We start from the raw sequence: 20,638 nt of genomic DNA, 5'->3' as shown, positions 1-20,638 counted from the left end.
ATTTGTTTTCGGGGTGCCTGGAGGCTCAGTAGGTGGGGTCAGCGACTCTTGATCTCGGGTTGTAGATTTGAGCCCCATGTTGGGTAGAGACGTACTAAGGATAAAATACTTAAATTTTGTTGGGGCACCTGGGTGGCTCAGTCGGTTAAGCATCCAGCTCTTGATTTTTGGCTCAGGTCATGGATCTCACAGTCCGTGAGTTCGAGCCCCGCTTCAGGCTCTGCGTTGACAGTGCAGAGCCTGCTTGGGATTCTCTCTCTCTTCCTCTCTGCCCCTCCTCATGTTGTGCACGCATGCTTTCTCTCAAAAAAATTTTTTTTCAAAAAAAAATAAAAAATAAATTTTTTTACTGAGTTACTAACAACGTACACTCTAACCCAGAAAAAGGTAAACAATACAATACACTAATTAAGCAAATTAAGACAAGCCAAGGAATGGAACATAGGGATTTCATGAAAACTGATGCTGAGCAAAAAATCCTCAAGTCGTAAATTTCATTACACACCAGAGAGTCCCACTAGGTTCTGAAAAAAGGGAGCGAATTTTAAGGGCTGATTTTTTTCGTAAGGGAAAAAAAAAAAAAAAGAGGTTGCTTTAACTCAGTTTTAGGTTCTTGAACATATTTTTTGATTAAAAACAACCACCACAAACTGGTTCTGACTTATCCGTTGCCAAAGCAGAAAACACCTGCCAGGGCCATCAGGAGACTCAATGTCTGCTTTTGGTTTTGCCAGCACAAAATGTGTGACTATGAGCGGTCACTGAGACCTAAAGGCCTCTCCTGCAGAACCATCTCGGATTCTATCAGATCGGGACAGAGGGAGCATTCAGCCCATGGCTAGCTGTGCTGTCCTGTGCGAAGGGCTCAGAATCTGGGGGAGGAGCAAAGAAGGAAGGGATGAAAGAGGTGGTTTCCTTCCACTTGGCTGGCAAGCCCTTCCTTCCACATGATGCCCCCACACCTCCCTCACGAGCAGTTAAGTATTCTCCGTTCCTTTTGCTTCACCCTCCTCTCCCAGCCACAGCTTCCGTCCCTCCTGAAAGCTGGCCCAGAACGAGCACCGTCACCCAGGCTGCGAGGATCTCGACACGACGGCGGTCCTGGCAAGGGTCTTTGCTCCTTCCACATTCGCTCTGCATTTCTGCTGCGGTCTGGGGCCAACTGACCGACTGTCCTAGGAGGGACTGCTGCTCTTGGGGGCCCCCTTCTTCCCTCACAATGGCTGCCCTGTTCCAGGAAAACTGAGCATAGCCAGTTAGAATCCTTACCCAAGATCGAAAGCTGTTGGCCCTTCCTGTAACCCTGAATCGCAAGCTAGACCTTCTGTAAACGCAAACCGCTGCTACCGAGGGCACAGGCAAAGCTGCAGGGTGCCGGAGGGACCTGGACGCCATCATTCGGGTTCTCCAGAAACAACAATGAATTCCCCCAATGCAAGGCCACGTTCACTTGAAAATTACTCCCCAGGAGAGGTCAGGTCTCCTGCAGCTACTGCGTCGGCCTCGCTCTCAGGTTTGATGCGAGACAGAGGATGAGGCAGAGAACGCATCTACTCGTTCGCCACCTGGGCTTCCGTCACCTCCCACAGGACTTTATGCGGTTACCATGGGAACGGGACACTGACCACTGGTGGCTGGGAGGACGAAGACGGACCCGAGTGAAGAAGAACGAGGTCCCCCCCCCCCCCCCAGGAGAGAAGCGACCACCCACGAGCGCCACCAGGCCAGTTTCCGCCGGTCTTACCGAGGCCTCGGGCGACCCTTCACCTCGGAGACGACAACACGAAACTTCGCTGGGTAATAAGCGCGGGGACGCGCTGGTTCTCATTCGATGCATACAGACGGAGCAGGACTCACCCCGCGCTCACGCACCGAGCCGTTTCCTCCGTCACCGGCCCCTCCCGCACGGGGCCTCCGTCCCACGGGTCACCAACAACCACCACAGCCACCCGGGTCTCACCCACCACGTTCTCCCCGCCTGCCCCCAGGCCCTCAGTCGCGAGAGCATCCGGGACCGTCTTCTCGCGATGCCGCGGCGGCGACGAGAACTACCGGGAGGAGCGCAGCGCACATGCGCAGAAGGCCCCGAGCGGCTCCTGCGCCCGAGCAGGAAGCGCGCGCTGAGTTTCCTAAGACCCTGGCGACACCTCCTTCGGAATCAGCCTTCAGGCTTAGGAGACTTTGGGTATAACTGCCCTATTTAGCAAATAAGGTACAAGCAGGAGGCACCGATAGTACAGTTTGACTCATTGCTTATCCGAAATGAATTCTAAGAATCTAAATACACACCTCTTTCATTAATTCCATTTCCCTGATGAATTGGCTCTCCTAGCAGTTTCTACTGCAAAATGCACCTGCAGAATTTCTTCCAGAGACAGTCTGTGTTCTATTTATATTGTAACATCGACAGTGTCATACCTCTCTTATTTCGTTCGTCCTTTCAGACATTCATTGATGAGAAAGCATACCCGATTTAGCATTAGAGTGGTCAGGAATCACCATTCTTATCGCCGAAATTGTTAGGGAAATCTAATTTAAAACAAATCTTCTCCGAACCTAGAAAACTTAGCCACTCAGGCAGAAGACAAAGAAAACAATCTTATCATTGAATGGCGGGATATATCTCAAAGACAATCCAAGGACAGAAAGAAATCTCACCTTTTTATAGCCAAGCAGATACATCCCATCACATAAATGTTGCAAAAATAAACAATAACTAATTCTCAAGTAGGAGGATTTCACAGCATCCTTTATCACACATTGTTTGCCCTAAATTTGCCTGGTAATTGGATGACCACCTGTGTTAGTTTATTGGTTTTACAAGTTAAAAAAACAAGCTTCTCCTATCTTTATGACAGGAGGTAGTTTTGCAACTTGGATCAAGACCCCGACCACCAAAGTTTAGGCTTCTACCCTCTCACAGACTCTGGGAGACAGAAGTGCCAGCTCCCTGTTACATTTCAAACAGATGGTTCTGAGGTCCTTGGGAAAGACATTCTAGGCTGTAAAACTGCCAAGAGACATTTAAGAAGATTTGTGGTTCATTCTCAAGAGCGCAAAGAATTTACAACTTTACAAAGAAAATAATCTACAAGGAGGGATGTCACTTCATTTTTAGCAGAATATTACGCCTCTTATTTTTCATTTGTATATGCCCTTACACCACTCTTACCACTTACGGTTAATGTCGAACCGAAGGTCCTAGAAAGGGAAATTACGCAATAAAATGGAATAAAAGTCATCCAGATTGGAAATAAAGTGGTAAAACTCTGTCTAAGGATGACAGGAGCATCCATGTAGAATATACTTAGGAACATGACAACAAACATCAGAACTAATCAATGATTGCAACATGGTTGCAGGATACAAGATCAATATATTAATAGCAAATGAACCTGTACACATTAGCACTGAACAATACAAAAACAAACAAAAAGTTCTTAGAAACGAAATTAACAGGGGCACCAGAGTGGCTCAGTTGGTTAAGCATCCAACCATGGCTCAGGTCATCATGTAACAAATGTGCCCACATTCAAAAGGGACACACAGGCGCCTGGATGGCTCAGTCAGTTGAAAGTATAACTCCTAATTTTGGCTTAGATCATCTCATGATTTATGAGTTTGAGCCCCACTCCAGGCTCTGCACTGTTGATGCAGAGACTACTTGGGATTCATTATCTCCCCACCGTTTGTCGCTCCCCCACCCTCTCTCTCACAAATAAATATACTTTAGAAAGGTGGGGGGGGGGGGAGACACAGAACTTCCCTCTCAATGAGATAAGGGTCAAAGATTTGCAAATATGTTTTGAAACCTTTACACTTAGGAAACCACTTAATAGTGCCTTCATTCATCTCCCCAATGGAAGATGCAGGGGAGCTGGGAGGTCGAAAACATATCAAACTTCCTGAGGTTTTATTAACTGCAAATGTATGAGCACTACTGCAAGAATTGTGAGCATTTGTCTAAGTTCAGCACTGAGCAGGCACTTTAAATAGCGACACTTGCACAGGTGTACTCACATCCCACCTGCAAGAGGTGGTCTATTAAAATGCCGGCGGCTTACAGGGGAAGCGAACGTTCTACGGAACGCCTTTTTCAAGAGCCCAGGATTGTGCATACTGAGAAGTGACAGGAGTGCCTTGGTCACTATCAGTAACATCTGGAACTAGGAAGGGAAAGGGAATGTCCTGCTTGGCTCCAGTATCATAGCCATAGGACCTGGAGAAACATCTGTTACGTGATTTACATTCAGGCTGTACTGTGAGGCAAGACATTTCCAGAATTCCTTACCCCACGGTGGGGCACCTCTTGGGTCAATGGCCCAAGAGTACGTAAAAATGAGCAGATGGGGCCACTTGTTGGCCAGAGGCTCCAGTCTTAAGAGGACTACTTGATGTATGGTCACTTATGCAGACTCTTGGGTCCTTCCCTTCATCAGGGACATCCTGGATAAGGGATGAAAGCCAGCAACATTCCCCCGAGCTCCATCACATGTCAGGATGATGATGGCATCTGTAAAGTCTAAGAACTGCTACTGCTGCTCATTCAGTTCATTCCAAGGGACAGTCCCGGTAACGGGGTCCGGGAGAAGGGGGACCTCTTCCAGCACCACAGCTGGGCTGAATGAAGCAGAAGAGCACAGCCCCCTTGCAGCTGGGATATGCCAGAGACCCCACGTTTGGCTCCATCATGCAGCAAGGAAGCGTCAGTAACCATGCTTGCAAGGTACTGCTTCCATGACTCAAGCTGCAACAGGCAGTTGGGTATGGAGGGTCCCAGGCTCAGGGAGCCTCGATGTGCTGGGGCACCAAGTACATGACCAACACCTGATGCTCCAATGGGGATTACTGCAAGGCTGAAGAAGGTAGTTTCTTGCATCAGAAGCCACTGGGCAACCTATGGCCACCCTGGGGGGGGGGGGGTCTACAAACTCCAGGAGGAATGGGGGAATACTGGCAAAGTTTCTGCAGTGAAGAAGGCACTCACAGGAGTGCCTGTTGACTTCAATGTGGATTGATTCTAGAGCCTGTTTGTGGAGGGGGCCCTATAAAGTTGGGCCAATTGGAGGTAAAGCCATCAATAAAACTGAGTAAACTGTTTAAGTGGGGAATATGTTTCTTGCAGAACCCAAGAAGACAAGACACATTTGTATTAACATTCTGTGTGCTAAGAACACACAAGACAAAGAACAGTCAGTAGCAGTTTCATGACAGTGGCAGGGATGCAACAGTCCCAGGTTTACAAGTAATTTTCAGGGAATTTACCTGAGGCGGATCTTTGCAGTATGTATGGGAAAATGAATTATCACAACTTTTGTATGTGAACGCCTAACACATGGGTGAAGGATCTCCTTGGAGGATGAGGTCATCAATATATCATACCTGGGTTCCTCAAGAAATCTGGGTGCAATTAAGGTATCGCCTGCAAAGACTATGTGCAATGGCAAAGAGTTGCTGGCATATCCCATTGGCAGCCTGCTGAAGGTGTACCGGGACCCTTTGGAGGCAAAGGCAAACTGTGGCTGAGGCTGCTGAAAACAGCACTGGGGAGAATGTACTGGCAAAACCCATAGGAACAAAATATGTACTGGTTGCTGCTTAGACGAAGGCAGTTATTTCAGGAACAGTGGTGTTGGGTCCCGGACAATTGGCCACAGCATTGAGGATGCGGTGACCCACTGTGACATGCCAACACTATTTCCAGGTTTAAGAACGCAGTAAACTGGAGTACTAAATGGAGAAGCAGCAGTGACAATCACTTCGTCTCTGAACAGGTGGTTGCCATGCTTTCAACCGGGACATACAGTACACGGGGGTCCCCTTCTGACAACCCAAATTCTAAGTGCCAAAAGTTCATATTCACTCGACTGGAACCTACCATGGGAATGTGCTATAATTAAGACAATGGGTGCTGTGACCACGGAGAACTCAGGCAATAGTTCTGTGGATTAAGAGAAAACATACCTACTCATCCGAATGTCTCAGGTTGTTCATACTGGCAAAAAAAAAAAAAAAATAACACAGCCGGGGTGGCTTACAAACAATACAAATTTATTTCTCACAGTTCTGGAGGCCCTCAAGTCCAAGACAGATGAAGGGGCCAGTGGTATCAGCACGTGGGGAGGGCCTGCCTCCTGGTTCACAGATAGCTGTCCTTTTGCTCTGTCGTCACTTGTGCAAAAGCCAAAGGTGTTCGCTCAACACTTGTGAGGGCTTTACTCCCATTCATGAGAGCTCTACCCCCATAACCTCATCACATCCCAAAGGCCCCACCTCCAGAGACCATCACACTGAGGACTCGAGTTCAACATATAAGTTCTGAGGAAACAGTCACCCGCACTCCATTTTGTAGTCAGTAACTCCTCTAATATTTTAGGGAATGACATGATCAAATTTAGCCGAAGGCCCAAATACAGCTGTAATTCAAGCCTTGTGCAAGGTCATGACAATTTGTCAACGGTGCGTTTCAGCAGATATTTAAGTCATTTCACAAATGATCTAGCGAAGGTACAAAAGCCAGTTAGTGCCCTTTGATCTTCTATTGCATAAGTTATCTTCGTATAGCCTGGACTCCCAGCTGGGGCAATCTGTGCACCTTCATTTCTGTCATTTCGTTGTTTCCTTTTCCTGTACCTAAGTTCCTCCCACCCCTCATTCTTTCTTGCCAATTCTTTCCTTTTTGTTGTCACTTGATATACGTCAGGGGCTTTTCTATTTACTCTGATCGCACGTACAAGTTGCCTTCTCCAGAGAGCCTCCAAGGAGGATCTACGGGCTCAAGGGCCCACTCTATGGCAAAGGTCACATTGCTTCACACGGATTAAGGATCCTGGGCTTACGCTGCATTCCAATGATCCCCTTTGCTGTGGCACAGGGTGAGTGCTTTCCCCTCTGAGCAGCAGGATGAGAATTTTTCTCAACAGAGGCAGCAGAGCACAGCTGCAAGGAGCAAGCGTGGCCCATAACCCGGCCGTTGACCCAATGTCTTCTGTAGGGCTGCCTTTTTGCAACAGTGCAGGTTTCTTCTCTCTCATTTCTCTCTCTACAAATTCCCTCACAGTATTTTGGGTTTCTAGCCATGTGAAGTGACAGCTTTCAGTTTTTGTCTCCATCCTGACACCTGTGGCGGGGGCCTGGGTGATTACAAGGGAAAGGACCACAGCCCGGCAGTCCGCCTCACAGACAGCTGCCGCTTCCTCCAGGGAATGCCAGCCAATCTCTCTGGGGTCACGGTTCACAAACAATAAGGTCATTCTGGCACGGCAAGGGTCAAGGCCATCAAGCCCCAGGACTCCAAGGTTAGTCCTTTGGTGTACTGAAAAACACCCCAGTGCCTCGCCAACCCCAGGTTCACTGGCTGAGGGTTCTGCATTAGCGCAGTTGAGGTCCTTCCTCTGGCAATTTGGAAGACGTCCCCTTTTGTTTCTCATCAGCCTCCGGGCCACAGGACACCACAGGTGTGCACCTCGGCACCCTCGGGCGTGAGGCGTGTGTGCAATGGCAGCAGGGGAAGGAGCAGCAAGAGATGGGGACGGCCGCTGCCCGCATGTGAACAACAGCTCATCACACACCGAGGGTGTGCACGCTTCATGCTCCCGGGGCCAGGGCAGCCCAGCTTTCCAAACTTTCACCAAGGGCCATCTGCATGCCCTCCCCGCTGGGGCACAATGACAAAAACTGGTAAGCGTGGCTACCCTGAACAGCCGGGGACGGCCAGCACACGGTACACAGTAACCGGAGAGTGCCAGCCAGACCCTCGACCCTGGGTACCTGGGGCTCAAATGCTCACCAGTTAAAGTGCGGTGTCGTCACTGCCTCTACAGGCGGAGCGTCTCACGACACCAGCCAAACTGACTGAACCCGGAGCCCAGGCACCTGGGGTACAGCCAATTAACAATTCTTAGGGCCAAGAGCTTGCTGCCAGGGGAGGAAACAGTGACACCCAAAACAGGCAGCACAGTCCACAGCAAGAGGCTGTCTGCCAGCAACCGGTAGCTCGGTCCCGGGTGGCCTTTGTCCTATCTCAGACCTCGTTAGTCAACAACAATCACTTAATGACAACTGGATGAACTGGGTCTTACGTGGTGACCCGGGTCTTAGATGGACCATCCTCTTAGTGATGCCCACTGTGTTAACTGCCTGCTGCTCGGAGGGTTCACTCCATGTTGGTTTCAGATGTCAAGAGTCTAGGACACTAGGCCTTAACTTCAGACCACAGTTGCTGTAATTAAAAATATTCTGAAGACTATAGACACAGCTCAAATGTTCATCAGTGGCCATTATATTTGTAGTGCAGGAACACAGGACCAAGGGAAACTTAGTACAGAAACAAGGTGTTATGAAGAGAGGTGAGAAATTTACGATACTTGCAGAAAAGACAAGCAGGCTTATAACAACAGGAAGCTACAGCTGAAAATAGGCTTTAGTGATGGTCAGCATATGATTTCTGAGAATGCATTCTGCCTCCCACCATGGGAAAAGTGGTACTGAATACTGTGTTTCTAACTTCGTAATTATAGAAGAAACACCCTCGGAGATTCCTCTATATTGCTATAGGCAGACAGGATGGTTCATTTCTTTCACACACTTTACATTTTAGAGTAGTCGTAGAGTTACAGACACATGGAGCAGAAAGTCGAGTTCCTACACACCCCTTCACTCCTACCCCTCTGCAGCCCCCCATCATTCATATCTTGCAGTAGTGTGGTCCATTTGTTACAACTGATGAGTCGATGCTGATACAGGAGTACTACCTGAAGACCACAGTTTACATCAGGGCTTACCCTTTGTTACATTTTTGGGCACTGGCAAAGGATCCGCACGCCATCTACCGTTACAATATCCTACAGCATACTCCCACCGTCCTAAAAGTCCTCCATAATCCACCTATTCAGCCTTCCCTCCCCTGCCTCAATCCTCTGGCGACCACCGATCCTTTTACTGTCTCCCCACGTGCCTTGCCAGAACGCACTATAACTGGTAACGTAAGGTGGAAAGCCTTTCGGATTGGCTTGTCTCATTCAGCAATATGCACGTAAAGCCTCCTGCATGTCTCCTGTTACCGAACGGCTCATTTCTTTTTACCACCCCCCCAATCACCGTATCCTAAAACCTCGTTAACTCGCGTCAGCGCGTTTTATTGTCGACTCCTGGAAATTCCCTACATGGGCAATCATGTTATGTGTGACTGTACACAGTTTTCTCTCCTCCCTCCCAGTCCAAGTCTCTCTCCTTCTCTGGTCTTGCTCTGTCGGCGAGGACTTCCAGAAGGAGGATGAAAGAGCAAGGACAGGGACCTCTTTGCTCTCCTCTTCTCACTGGGAAAGCATCTAGTTTCTCACCATCAAAGTACAACGTTAGCTGTAGGACTGTTGGAGATGTTCTGTACCAAGTTAATGTTCCCCATACTCCCAGCCTGCTGAGATTTCTTATTGTGGATGTGGGTTAACGTTTTGCGAAAGGCTCTTCTGCACCTATTGATAAGATCATATGATTATTTCTTCTTTTGCCTCTTGATGTGACAGGTGACTGCCCGACTATCAAATGTTCAAACAGCACAGCACCCCTGGAATAAATCCCACATGGTCATGGCACGTAATTATATATTGTGGGATTCAACTTGGTGACGATTTGTTGAGGATTTCAGCATCTATGTTCCGAGACATATAGGCATCTAGCTTTCCTTTTCAGAATTTTTTTAATCACACCCAACCTAGGGTTCAAACTCAGGAGCCCGAGATTAAGAGTCGCGTGTTCTACTGACTCAGCCAGCCAGGCACCCCTGTTGCTTTCCTTTCCTATAATGTCTCTGCCTGCTTTTGCTACTATAAGCATCACAGAATGAGTTAGGAAGGATTTCTTGTCCTACTTTTTGGAAGAGGTGTAGAGAACTGGTATCATTTCTTCCTTCCTTAAGTGTTTGCTAGAAGTCACCAGTGAACACATCTGGGCTTGAACTTTCTGATTTGGAAGATTAAGGATGAACTCAATTTCCTTAATAGATTATTTGCCTATACAAATTTATACTTCTGTGAGTTTCGGCAGATTGTGTGTCTCAAGGAATAGGTCTAGGTTATGAAATTTGTGGGCAGAGTTGTCTGTAACATTACTATCCTTCTAATGTCCATGTTATCAGTTGTTCTTTCTTTCACTTCTGACATTGGCAACTTGTATCTTTTCTTTTTTCTTAGTTAACCGAAGATTTATCAATTTTATTGACCTTTTCAAATAATTAACTTTTGGTGTATTGGTTTTGTTTTTTCAAAGATCTCACAGATTTCTGCTCTGATTCTTATTATTTCATTTGTTTTCCTTACTTTGGATTTAATTAGCTCTCTTCTAGTTCCCTAAGATGAAAGCTTAGAATATCTGTACAATTTAAGATCATTAGTTTGTGTAACCTGATGTATGAAATCGGATAATGAAATGTAGTATGCCACCTTTACACCCTGTCGGTCCATAAAAGCCTCACTCTGACCTTACTCTGGCTCTGCTCCAGTCTCAACCCACCTTCTCATATAATCAAAAACCCAAGGGCCCAGATCTGTTTCTGGGTACACTGGACCTGAGTTTACAGCCTAGATTACAACCCTGAGTGTCATATAGTCTGTCTGTGGCTTCTATTCTTAACTCTGCCTTAGAGGGCAGTTACCTATAGGGGTTTGTAAAAAATTGAGGCTGAGGGCTGGAGGATGCACATATAGCCACTCAAGGCAGTTTGAAAGGACCATGGGTGAGAGGGGAAAATGAGATCATAGACTAGATATCCCTCTGCACAGAGCACATTTTATTTACCATTTTGATATTTTATGTATTTTAAGTGGTTACGTATTAGCTTTGGGGGCCTCCTTTGCAGAGGTTCCTCCAGGCCCCGACATACCTGGGAGATGTTGAACTACGAGTGTCTAGCTTCGATTCACAATCATATTAAATTCCACTACACATATGGAAAAGACACAGGTAATAGAAGGTACTATTTGTAGAAACAGGAGTCCTGCAAACTTAAGGGATACTTCACATAAGCATTTAACGCTGTTGCCCTAATTATTCAATTTGTCTCTGTTTTAAAAACTTCATACTCACATGAATTGCCAGGATAGGGTTGCAGAAAGGGTATTATTAACACAAGGGACCTGCTTGTGGTGAAATCTTGGTTCCTTTTTAACCCTAATACAATACAGATTCCAGATTCCTTTTTGATTTTGTAGCCTGTGCTCATGGGTACTCAAACTATAAGCGACAACACTTTGTAAAACTTCACATAAACACAAAGTGCATGTAAAAACCGCTGAAGTGTGAATGACAGTATGTGACTTAGTATTAAGGTACCATCCGTATTTCTGCTCGAGAATATACCTTTGTTATGTAAAATATCTTAAGAGGAAACTCAGAGAAGGGCACATGAGAAATCTATGTATTACTGCAACTTCTTTTATTTCATTTTACTACTTTTTTTTGCTTGTTTGTACAACACACAATATTCATCTATAAATTACAAATTCTTAGGTTTCCTAAGACAAATATGGCATCAAAACTACAACACAATTTCCAATGTTATATTACCTCTAAAGAGAATCTTCAAGCTGTATGTCTCAAACTGAAAGATTTCTCCTTAGTAGAAATTCTGACATAACCTAGTTTGTATTTTTGCTAAAAACAAATGACAAAATCAAAAAATCTGCAAGGTTTTATACCCACATTTGCTAGGGGACATTCAAAGGAATGTTCCTTAACAAGACTGTCCTTTACGTGTTGCAGTCTACCTCAGGGTAAAATAAGGCAAGTTTGAGGACGAAAGTTATTCAACATTCAGGGTATCGACATTGCTTCCTCTACGTGAGTTCTCTGAAGCGTAGTGACTGCTGAACCACAGCTCAACATTCCTAAGACCCACTGCAATCCTAAGGTTTCTCTTGCGTGTGTGTTCTCTGATGTACAATGAGGTTTGACTTCTGAGAGAAGGGTTTTCCACATGTGTTACATTCATAGGGCTTCTCGCCTGTGTGTGACCTCTGATGGTTAACAAGGTTTGATTTACGGTAAAAAATTTTCCCACATTCATTACACTGACAAGATTTCTCCCCTGTGTGAGCCCTATAATGCACTGTGAGGGATGATTTGTGACTGAAGGATTTCCCACAGTCATTACATGCGTAAGGTTTCTCTCCTGTGTGTTTTCTCTGATGTAAAATAAGTCCTGACTTCACACAAAAAAATTTCCCACATTCATTACATTTATAGGGCTTTTCTTCTCTATGAGTTCTCTGGTGCACAACAAGAGCTGACTTATCACAGAAAGACCTTCCACATTCGTTACATTCATAGGGTTTCTCCCCTGTGTGTTTTCTCTGATGTAAAGTAAGCCCTGACTTCACACAGAAAGACTTCCCACATTCATTACATTTATAGGGCTTTTCTTCTCTATGAGTTCTCTGGTGCACAATTAGAGCTGATTTGTGACAGAAAGCCTTTCCACATTCATTACACTCATAGGGTTTCTCTCCTATGTGGATTCTCTGGTGCTGAGTGAGCTGAGACTTCTGGCAGAACGTTTTCCCACATTCATTACATCCGTAGGGTTTCTCCCCTGTGTGTATCCTAGTATGTTTATGTAGGGACGATTTACTATAGAAGATTTTTCCACATTCATGACACTCGAACGGTTTCTCCCCTGTATGTATCCTGTAATGTTGAGAGAGGGTGGATTTATGGCTGAAGAATTTCCCGCATTCAGGACACACAAAGGGTTTCTCCCCTGTGTGAATTCTCTGATGCACTGTGAGGGCAGACTTCAAACACGTTTTCCCACATTTGCAACATTCATAAGGTTTGAACCCTGTATGAATTATCTGATGCCTGGTGAGTACTGACTTGTGGTAGAAAGTTTTCCCGCATGCATTACATTTGTAGGGCTTATGCTTTACGTGGGTTTTCTGATGTTGTGTAAGATGTGCCTTCCGACAGAAAGATTTCCCACAGTCAGGACATTCAAATGGTTTCTCCCCTGTATGAGTTCTCTGATGCAGGATAAGGTGTGAATTGATCCAAAAGGATTTCCCACATTCATAGCATTCATAGGGTTTCAGCCCTATGTGTGTTCTTTGGTGTTTGGTGAGGTCTGTCTTCTGGTAAAAAGTTTTCCCACATGCGCTACATTGATAGGGTTTCTCCCCTGTATGTATTCTCTGGTGTATCGTGAGGGCTGACTTGTGGCTGAAGGCTTTACCACATTCGTTGCACACATAGGGCTTCTCCCCCGTGTGTGATCTCTGATGTTTCATGAGGTCTGACTTCTCCCAGAAAGTTTTTCCACATTCATCACACTGAAAGCGTTTCTCTCCCGTGTGTATCCTCTGATGTCGAGTGAGGTGGGACTTATGCCAAAACGCTTTCCCACATTCATTGCATTCAAAGTGTTTCTCTCCTTTATGAGTTTTCTGAAGTTGTGGAAGGCATAAATCCCCCCGGAAATGATCCCCACTCTCACTACACTCCGAGGGTTTCATACGTGCCCCATGAGGTTTCAAAAGGGTAGACGTAACACATAACGATTTCCCACAAGTACCCAGTCCACAGTGATTTTCTTCGGAGGCATTCATGTGATGTAACAGGAAAGAGGAGTTAGGAAAGAAGGTTCTCCCATATTCAACACATTCAGAGTGATTCTCTTCAGTGATCTCTCTCTTGTACGTACTCAAAGTTGCCTTTTCGGGGAAGGTTTCTTGATATATGTTATATTCAAATGTTTGATCTACACTTTGAATCTTCTCATGATCAACAGGGTCCTCATCCTGACTGAAAGTTTCCCCATGTTTAAAAAATTCACTTTTCTCGCTAGTAGGAGTTTTCTCGTGTTCAATACTGAGTAGTAATTTTCCACAGTCATTAAATTCATCAGTCTTTTTTCCTAAATAGTTTTTCATATAGATACACAATTCAGAAATACAGCTGAAACTCACTCCATATGAGTCACACTGACAGAGGCTTTCTCTGGAAGGAAACGAATTTGTGTCCAGGTTAAATGGTTTTCCTATTACATTACCTCGTTCCCTGGTCGGCGTTTTCTTACTGATGAATGCAACTTCCCACATAGGTTTGCGCCGGTTTTCTTGCCTCCTTCCTTTCTTGTGATCAGTTTCCCAGACTTCTAAAGATAGGAAAAATTAACCATACACATAAATACTAACGCATGTCTTCTAGAATGCAACATATATACAAATGCCCTATGTTTTACTGGATTTTGATTTCTTGTCTAGTCTCCAGGGAAGAAAATAACTGTAAGTACTTATGTTTTCGATTTCTTCTGTTGGACATGAAAATACGAAAATGGAAACAAGAAACAAAAGGCCTGCCATGGTGGAAGAAAGGAGAGGAAACTACTGCAAGCATACATCTGCATTCTGATGTCTGAGGAGTAACAGCAGCTACTAAATTCGGAACGTCTCCATCTATCCTCCAAATGCCTCTAAGGATCAACATAAGGAGAGCAAATAAAATGAACAATCAACAACCCATGACTTCAGCATAACTGGGAAATACAAAATACTACTGACTTCAAACCACCACTGAGAAAATGAACATTTAATACAGAAGAAACTGATATACAGTCCACATCTATATAGTCAGTTTGAGTCTGTGGCAACGACACGTAGAGGAAGAGCCAGAGAACTTAGAGATAATTAAAGTTTTCTTTAATGTTTATTTTGAGAGAGAGAGAAACAGAGCATGAGCGAGGAAGTGGCAGAGAGAGGGATACAGAGAATCCAAAGCAGGCTCCAGGCTCTGAGCTTGTAGCACAGAGCACGACATGGGGGTCAAACTCAGGAACCGTAAGATCCTGACCTGGGCTGAAGCCAGATGCTCAATGGACTGAACCACCCAGGCGCCCCTAGAACGTATAGATAATTAAATGCAAATAAAATCACTCCCTCAAAGGAGAAGTCCCACCGTGAGAGGGAAAATATGGAGCAGACATCTTCGTTCTGACAGATGACAGCTCAGACCACCGAGAACTCCAACACAAGGGACTTGGAGTATTAATGGGAACTACGGAGGCAAGGGCTGATCGGGTGAGGAATTCAATTGTAAAAAGGGCAGAGTGATCTTAGAATATGACTCAAATTGTAAGAACCTGGTTATGAGCTCAACTGTCCCCCTTCCAAACTCGTATGTTGAAGCCGTAAGGTTTAATTACGTTATCAGGGCACTAATGACAGGAAAGACATCCATATCAGAAGCCAAAGAGACACCAGCCCTTTCCTGCTCTCCCTGTTTGCAGAAAAAAAGCCATGTGAGGAGAGGGCCAGAAAGTGCTGTCTGCAAGCTGAAGACAGAGGGCTCACCAGAAGGCACCAGAGGGCACCCTGAGGATACCTTCATCTTGACCATATAGCCTCCAGATGTGTGAAAAAATAAATTTGTTACTTAGGCCACCCACTCTGTTGTGTTTTTGGTAAAATGGTCCAGGCAGATTTAACAGAAAGTACAAAAAGAAAAGAGATTTGAATGAAATTTTAATAAACAGCATGGAAAAAAGACATGACAATAGAGCAAAAAAAAAGAATGACAATAAAACCAAAGAAAGAAAACTGGATCACAGAGAAAATTCTGGATAAAGCAGGTGGTCTACAAAACAATAAAGTACATGTTTTAAATTAAAATTATATGTGTGACTGTAGTCTCTAAAGAGAAAAAAAGAAAACAATGAATAAATACAGTATTAAAAACCATTATCTAAGAAAACTGCCCAGAAATAAAAAGAGATCTTGCCCGCATATTTTAAGGACCACCATGAACTTCCCTTTTCCATCAGGAAAGCTGACCTGAAACAGTCCTTCCTAAGACATGCTTTAATGAAACTGTAAACCTTAAAAGTGAAGAAGTCTCCTCTGGACAGAAAGATCAAGTCTCAATAAGCAAGCAAACAACATGTAGATTGGGCAAGAGACTGTCACCAATAAACAAAGCGAGGTCAGTGCAGCAACCTTTTCAACAAATAACCAAGTAGAAGTCAAGGGTTGTATATCCAGCCACGTGATCCTTTAAAAGTATCCAGGCTCTGGGAAGAGGTCAGTCATATTAGATATTCAAGAAATCAGGTAATAATGTAATCACAGAACTTTCTAGAAGAGGACAAACTTCAAGCAACCGAGATTTGACAGGACACACTGGCAGAAAAGCTGAGCAGTGTAGGACTAAGACCAAAAGAAAGTCGAGAACAAGAATATAAGAGTAATATATTAATGCTATATATTCCAGTGAAGCAGAAATAATGCAACTATAAAAGCCTATAGGAAACAGGAAAAAGGAGAAGAAATAACAGTAAGCTAAGTGAGAGCCATAGAATAGTCTAAAGAAGGTCACTAAACACTCTAAAGGTCACTAAAAGCTGAAAACCAAATGGAAGGTTAAATAAGGAAATGAGCAACTAAAGCCAGTATAAAAGACATTACTGTAAAAGTAACCACTAGAACAAAAACATCTAAAGTTTCTAATGGACTCCTTCAAAATGAACAAAAAGACGAAACAGAATTGTTCAGTGAATATGATACTCATTAAATGTTAACAAATATGACATATGAGACCAGACAGGAATCCTGTTAGTAAATGTGAATGGGCTTAACGCACCACTTAATAAAATGACTTCAAATGGGTTACAAACAAATCCCAAATCTCTGCTGCAAAGGGGAAACACACTGACAGAAAATGACTCAAAAAGATAAAAACAAAGGAATGGGCAATATTATTCCAGGCAAAGGGAAACAGTAAGGAAACAGATACAATCTAGTTAGCAGGATGGACAAAAAAACCAAAAAACCAAAACCAAAACCAAAACACTTTACAAGGCTAACATCCACAACTTTGAATGTACAAATAACAGTGAGAAGTATTGAAAGACCGAACAACCTTCATAAAGAACTCAGAGAAGCAAGGAAAAAAATACAACACACTGATAAAAAGAGTATTTCAAGAGCGATCAGAAAGCACAATGTCGGGGTGTAGAAGACGCAACGACATCAGGAAGACTTGTATTATGACCCATATGTAATTTTCTAATATCAAAACTTATAATACAAAATATACTTATATCTCAAGGGTGCACAAAACATTACCAAAAAAACCTGATAAAGGTAACATGCTCAGGGAACAATGCACTAAAACTAGAACTTATTCAGGAATGGGGCGCCTGGTGGCTCAGTCGATTAAGCGTCTGACTTGGCTCAGGTCATGATCTCACAGTTCGGGGGTTGGAGCTCCGCATCAGGCTTTGTGCTGACAGCTCAGAGCCTGGAGGCTGCCTCGGATTCTATGTCTCCCTTTCTCTCTGCGCCTCCCCAGCTCATGCTCTGCCCTCTTCTCTCTCTCAAAAATAAATGAACATTAAAAACTATTTAAAAAAAAAGAAGTTGTTATTGGGGAAGAACAAGCTTCTTCCATCAGGACTTCAAAAGCAAACAATCCTCTAGCAAACTGCTCTTTGGTGAAAAAGGAAACAAACCAAAGCCTAAGTTCTAAACCAAAAAAACTAGTGAAAATATTACTTACGAGTCTATGTGGGATACATATACAGATCAGAGATTTCACAGCATTAAATGTTTTGCATCGGTGACAAAGAATGAAATACAAGTGAATCCTTAACTCAAAAAGTAAAAGACTAGAAAAAGGCAACAGTAATATAAAAGAAAGAAGTAGCACAAAGAGGGAAGAAATAAAGGCAGAAACACATGAATACAAGAATAAATTTAAAATAATACGGATAAGGGGACCTGGGTGGCTCAGTCAGCTTAGGATCTGACTATTGATTTTGGCTCAGGTCATGATCTCACAGTACATGAGTTCGAGCCTTCTGTGTTTAAGGTCCAGTAGTTTTACTAAAGCATATCTTAGAGTGAACCATTCCAGGTCAGTTTTCCCAGGTTCCTGATGGTCCCTCTGAATATGTGCATCAGGTCTTTTTTCACTTTTGGACAATTTACTTGGATCAGAAGTTAATGAAACAGGGGTGCCTGGGTGGCTCAGTTGGTTAGGCGTCCGACTTCGGCTCAGGTCACGATCTCATGGTTGGTGAGTTCGAGCCCCATGTCAGGCTCTGTGCTGACAGCTCAGAGCCTGGAGCCTGCTTCGGATTCTGTGTGTGTGTGTCTCTCTCTCTCTGCCCATCCCCTGATCATGCTCTGTCTCTCTCAAAACTCAGAAATAAATAAACATTAAAAAAAACAAGTTAATGAACAAAAAACAGAAAAACAGTAGAATAAGTGGTAAGTCAAAAAGCTGGTTCTTTGGGGGTCACCTGGCGGGCTCAGGTGGTGGAGTGTGCAGCTCTGGAGCTCGGGGTTGGGAGTCTGAGCCCCACTTGAGTGTAGAGATAAATAAAGTCTTTACAAAAAAGCTGGTTCTTTGAAAAGCAACAAAGGAGGCAAATCATAGGCTAACCTCGTCAACAAAAACAAGGGAATGAAATCTCAAGTGTGCAAACTGAGAAAAAAATTAAGGAAGAAACTACCATTGAAACATGGTATGAAAAAATCCTAAAGGCTATTTTTGTTCAACTTGATACAAATACATCTGAAAGAAATGTAGCAACGAATTTACTAACAAAATACCACTTACCAAATTTACCTTGGAAGAAACAAAATGTAAATAGAATAATTCCCACATAAGAAACAGAAAATATCGAGTTTGCCTGAACCATAAAATACGCACTTGCATCCTTTCCACCTAGAGTCACAAGTTGTTAAATTTTTGCCACATTTGCTTTATCTTTCTCTATATAAAGGCTTTCTGGCCATGAACTATTTGGTTTAAGTGCAGACATCATGACCTGTTATTTCAAACATGTCAGCATGTATTTCCTAAGAATGAAGACATGATCACACTCAAGAAAATCCTCCAATGATACATCACCCATCATATAATCCATTCAAGAGGAGCAACAGCTTGCAAATATCTATGTGCTTGTGGGCTACACAAAACTCCTCCCTTCACCACAAAATCCTCCATAATCAGAGGTATAGCTATCATGAAAATGAGTTTCATCAAAATTATCTCTTTAAAAATTTTCCACATAGGTTCTGAAATTTGTTAACGTATCTCTGCGGTATGCCTGTACTGTCTTTCTCCATTCTCAGTGTTAGGAAAATGCTGGCCTACGAATGAATTAGTATACCTTTTTTCCTGGATTTACTTGAAGAGTTTAGTAAAACTTGTGTTATTCCACATGTGGCAGAACTCACTAATGAAGCCCCTGGGTCTTCTTTGTGGAACAGCTATCTATTTCTTCTGAAATGAGCTTTAGTAGTTGTTTTTTTGAAGGAAACTGTCCATTTCATCTAAATCATTGAATTCATAAAGTTAGAGGCATAATATTTCATTATTTGACTTGTAGGATCTGTAGAATATTTGGTGATATTGCCACTCCTATTCTTGACATTAATCATTTGTCTCAGGGCACCTAGGGGGCTCAGTTGGTTAAGCGTCTGACCTCGGCTCAGATCATGATCTGGCAGTTCGTGAGTCAGAGCCCAGCGTCGGGCTCTGTGCCGACAACTCAGAGCCTGGAGCCTGCTTCAGATTCTGTGTCTCCCTCTCTCTCTGCAACTCCCCTGCTTGCACTAAATGAACATTAAAAAAAAATAATAGTAATTTGTCTCATCTAGAAGTCTGTCAATTTTACTGACCTTAAATGAACCAGCTCTGGGTTTCACTAATTTTCTCATTTATTCCTCTGATTTGAATTACATCACTTTTTATCTTTATTACTTCCTTTATTCTGCTTACTATGGATTTAATTTGTTCCTTTTTTTTCTAGATTCTTAAACAGGAAGCAGCTGAAGCCATTAATTTGTGATGGTCATCTTATCCGACACAAATTTCATAGAGGTGTGTTAGATATATGTGTGTGTACACACACATGAAATTTATACATCACATATTAGATATGTTGTATATAATACATACTCCATATAAAAGAAATTTCACATACGTATTTGTGCTAGAGATACATACATACACACAAAAATGTACTTGTGCTGGCCATTAGTTTGTGATAGTCCATCTTATCTGACACAAATTTAATACGTGTGTGTTAGATGTGTGTACACACATATATACAAAATCCAATGTATGAAATATATACATATCTTAAATATACTTTATAATACATATTACAAAAAAAGAAATTTCACATATGTATTTGTATTAGAGATACATACATACACACAAAAATATACTTGTGTTAAGTAAGAAAATTTTCAATTACTACAGCTGTGTCCACCTTTAAAAACTAGGAAAGAAAAACTAAACCCAAAAGTAAGAGAAGAGGAGCACTTGGCTGGCTCAGCCAGTTAAACAGCTGACTCTTGATCTCAATCTCAGCTCAGGTCTTGATCTCAGAACATAACGTAGTAATTCAACAATGTATTGTTGGAATTTAAACATATACAGATCTACTATGTATACAAGTAATATCACAAAAATAGAGTAGAAGAAATAGAACTATATATGAATGACATGTCTATATTTCACTGTAGATGAGGGGGTATAAATCTGAAGTGGAGTCTGTTAGGGTGAATTTCTTAGGAAAATTTTAATAACAACCATTATGAAAATAACTAAGTGAAAAGGTCACTGAAGAATTTAA

The 20,638-nt window shown here is 43.2% G+C and overlaps 2 protein-coding genes across 5 annotated transcripts in view; both read right to left on the bottom strand.

Moving 5' to 3' along the window:
- ZNF37A (zinc finger protein 37A) overlaps positions 1-3,168 on the bottom strand; it is a 33,259-nt gene extending 30,091 nt beyond the window's left edge. Inside the window, exon 1 of one of the 3 annotated variants that reach the window (XM_043596202.1) lies at positions 1,745-3,168. In XM_043596202.1, coding sequence (XP_043452137.1) covers positions 1,745-1,837 — 93 coding nt within the window. In that variant the 5' untranslated portion in view covers positions 1,838-3,168. The remainder of the gene's footprint in view (positions 1-1,744) is intronic. The other 2 variants (XM_043596200.1, XM_043596201.1) reach the window with 2 other exon arrangements.
- Positions 3,169-11,412: 8,244 nt separating this feature from the next.
- LOC122492685 (zinc finger protein 33B-like) overlaps positions 11,413-20,638 on the bottom strand; it is a 30,952-nt gene continuing 21,726 nt past the window's right edge. The window contains exons 1-2 of one of the 2 annotated variants that reach the window (XM_043596197.1): positions 19,166-19,397; positions 11,413-14,146 (exon numbers count right to left, since the gene is read on the bottom strand). In XM_043596197.1, the coding sequence (XP_043452132.1) occupies positions 11,901-14,090 (2,190 nt within the window). In that variant the 5' untranslated portion in view covers positions 14,091-14,146; positions 19,166-19,397 and the 3' untranslated portion in view covers positions 11,413-11,900. Of the gene's footprint in view, positions 14,147-19,165; positions 19,398-20,638 lie in introns of those variants that run through there. The other variant, XM_043596196.1, reaches the window with a different exon arrangement.

Source organism: Prionailurus bengalensis, chromosome D2, assembly GCF_016509475.1.
Source record: "Prionailurus bengalensis isolate Pbe53 chromosome D2, Fcat_Pben_1.1_paternal_pri, whole genome shotgun sequence".
Lineage (NCBI taxonomy): Eukaryota > Metazoa > Chordata > Mammalia > Carnivora > Felidae > Prionailurus > Prionailurus bengalensis.
This window is presented reverse-complemented; position numbering and strand designations above follow the sequence as displayed.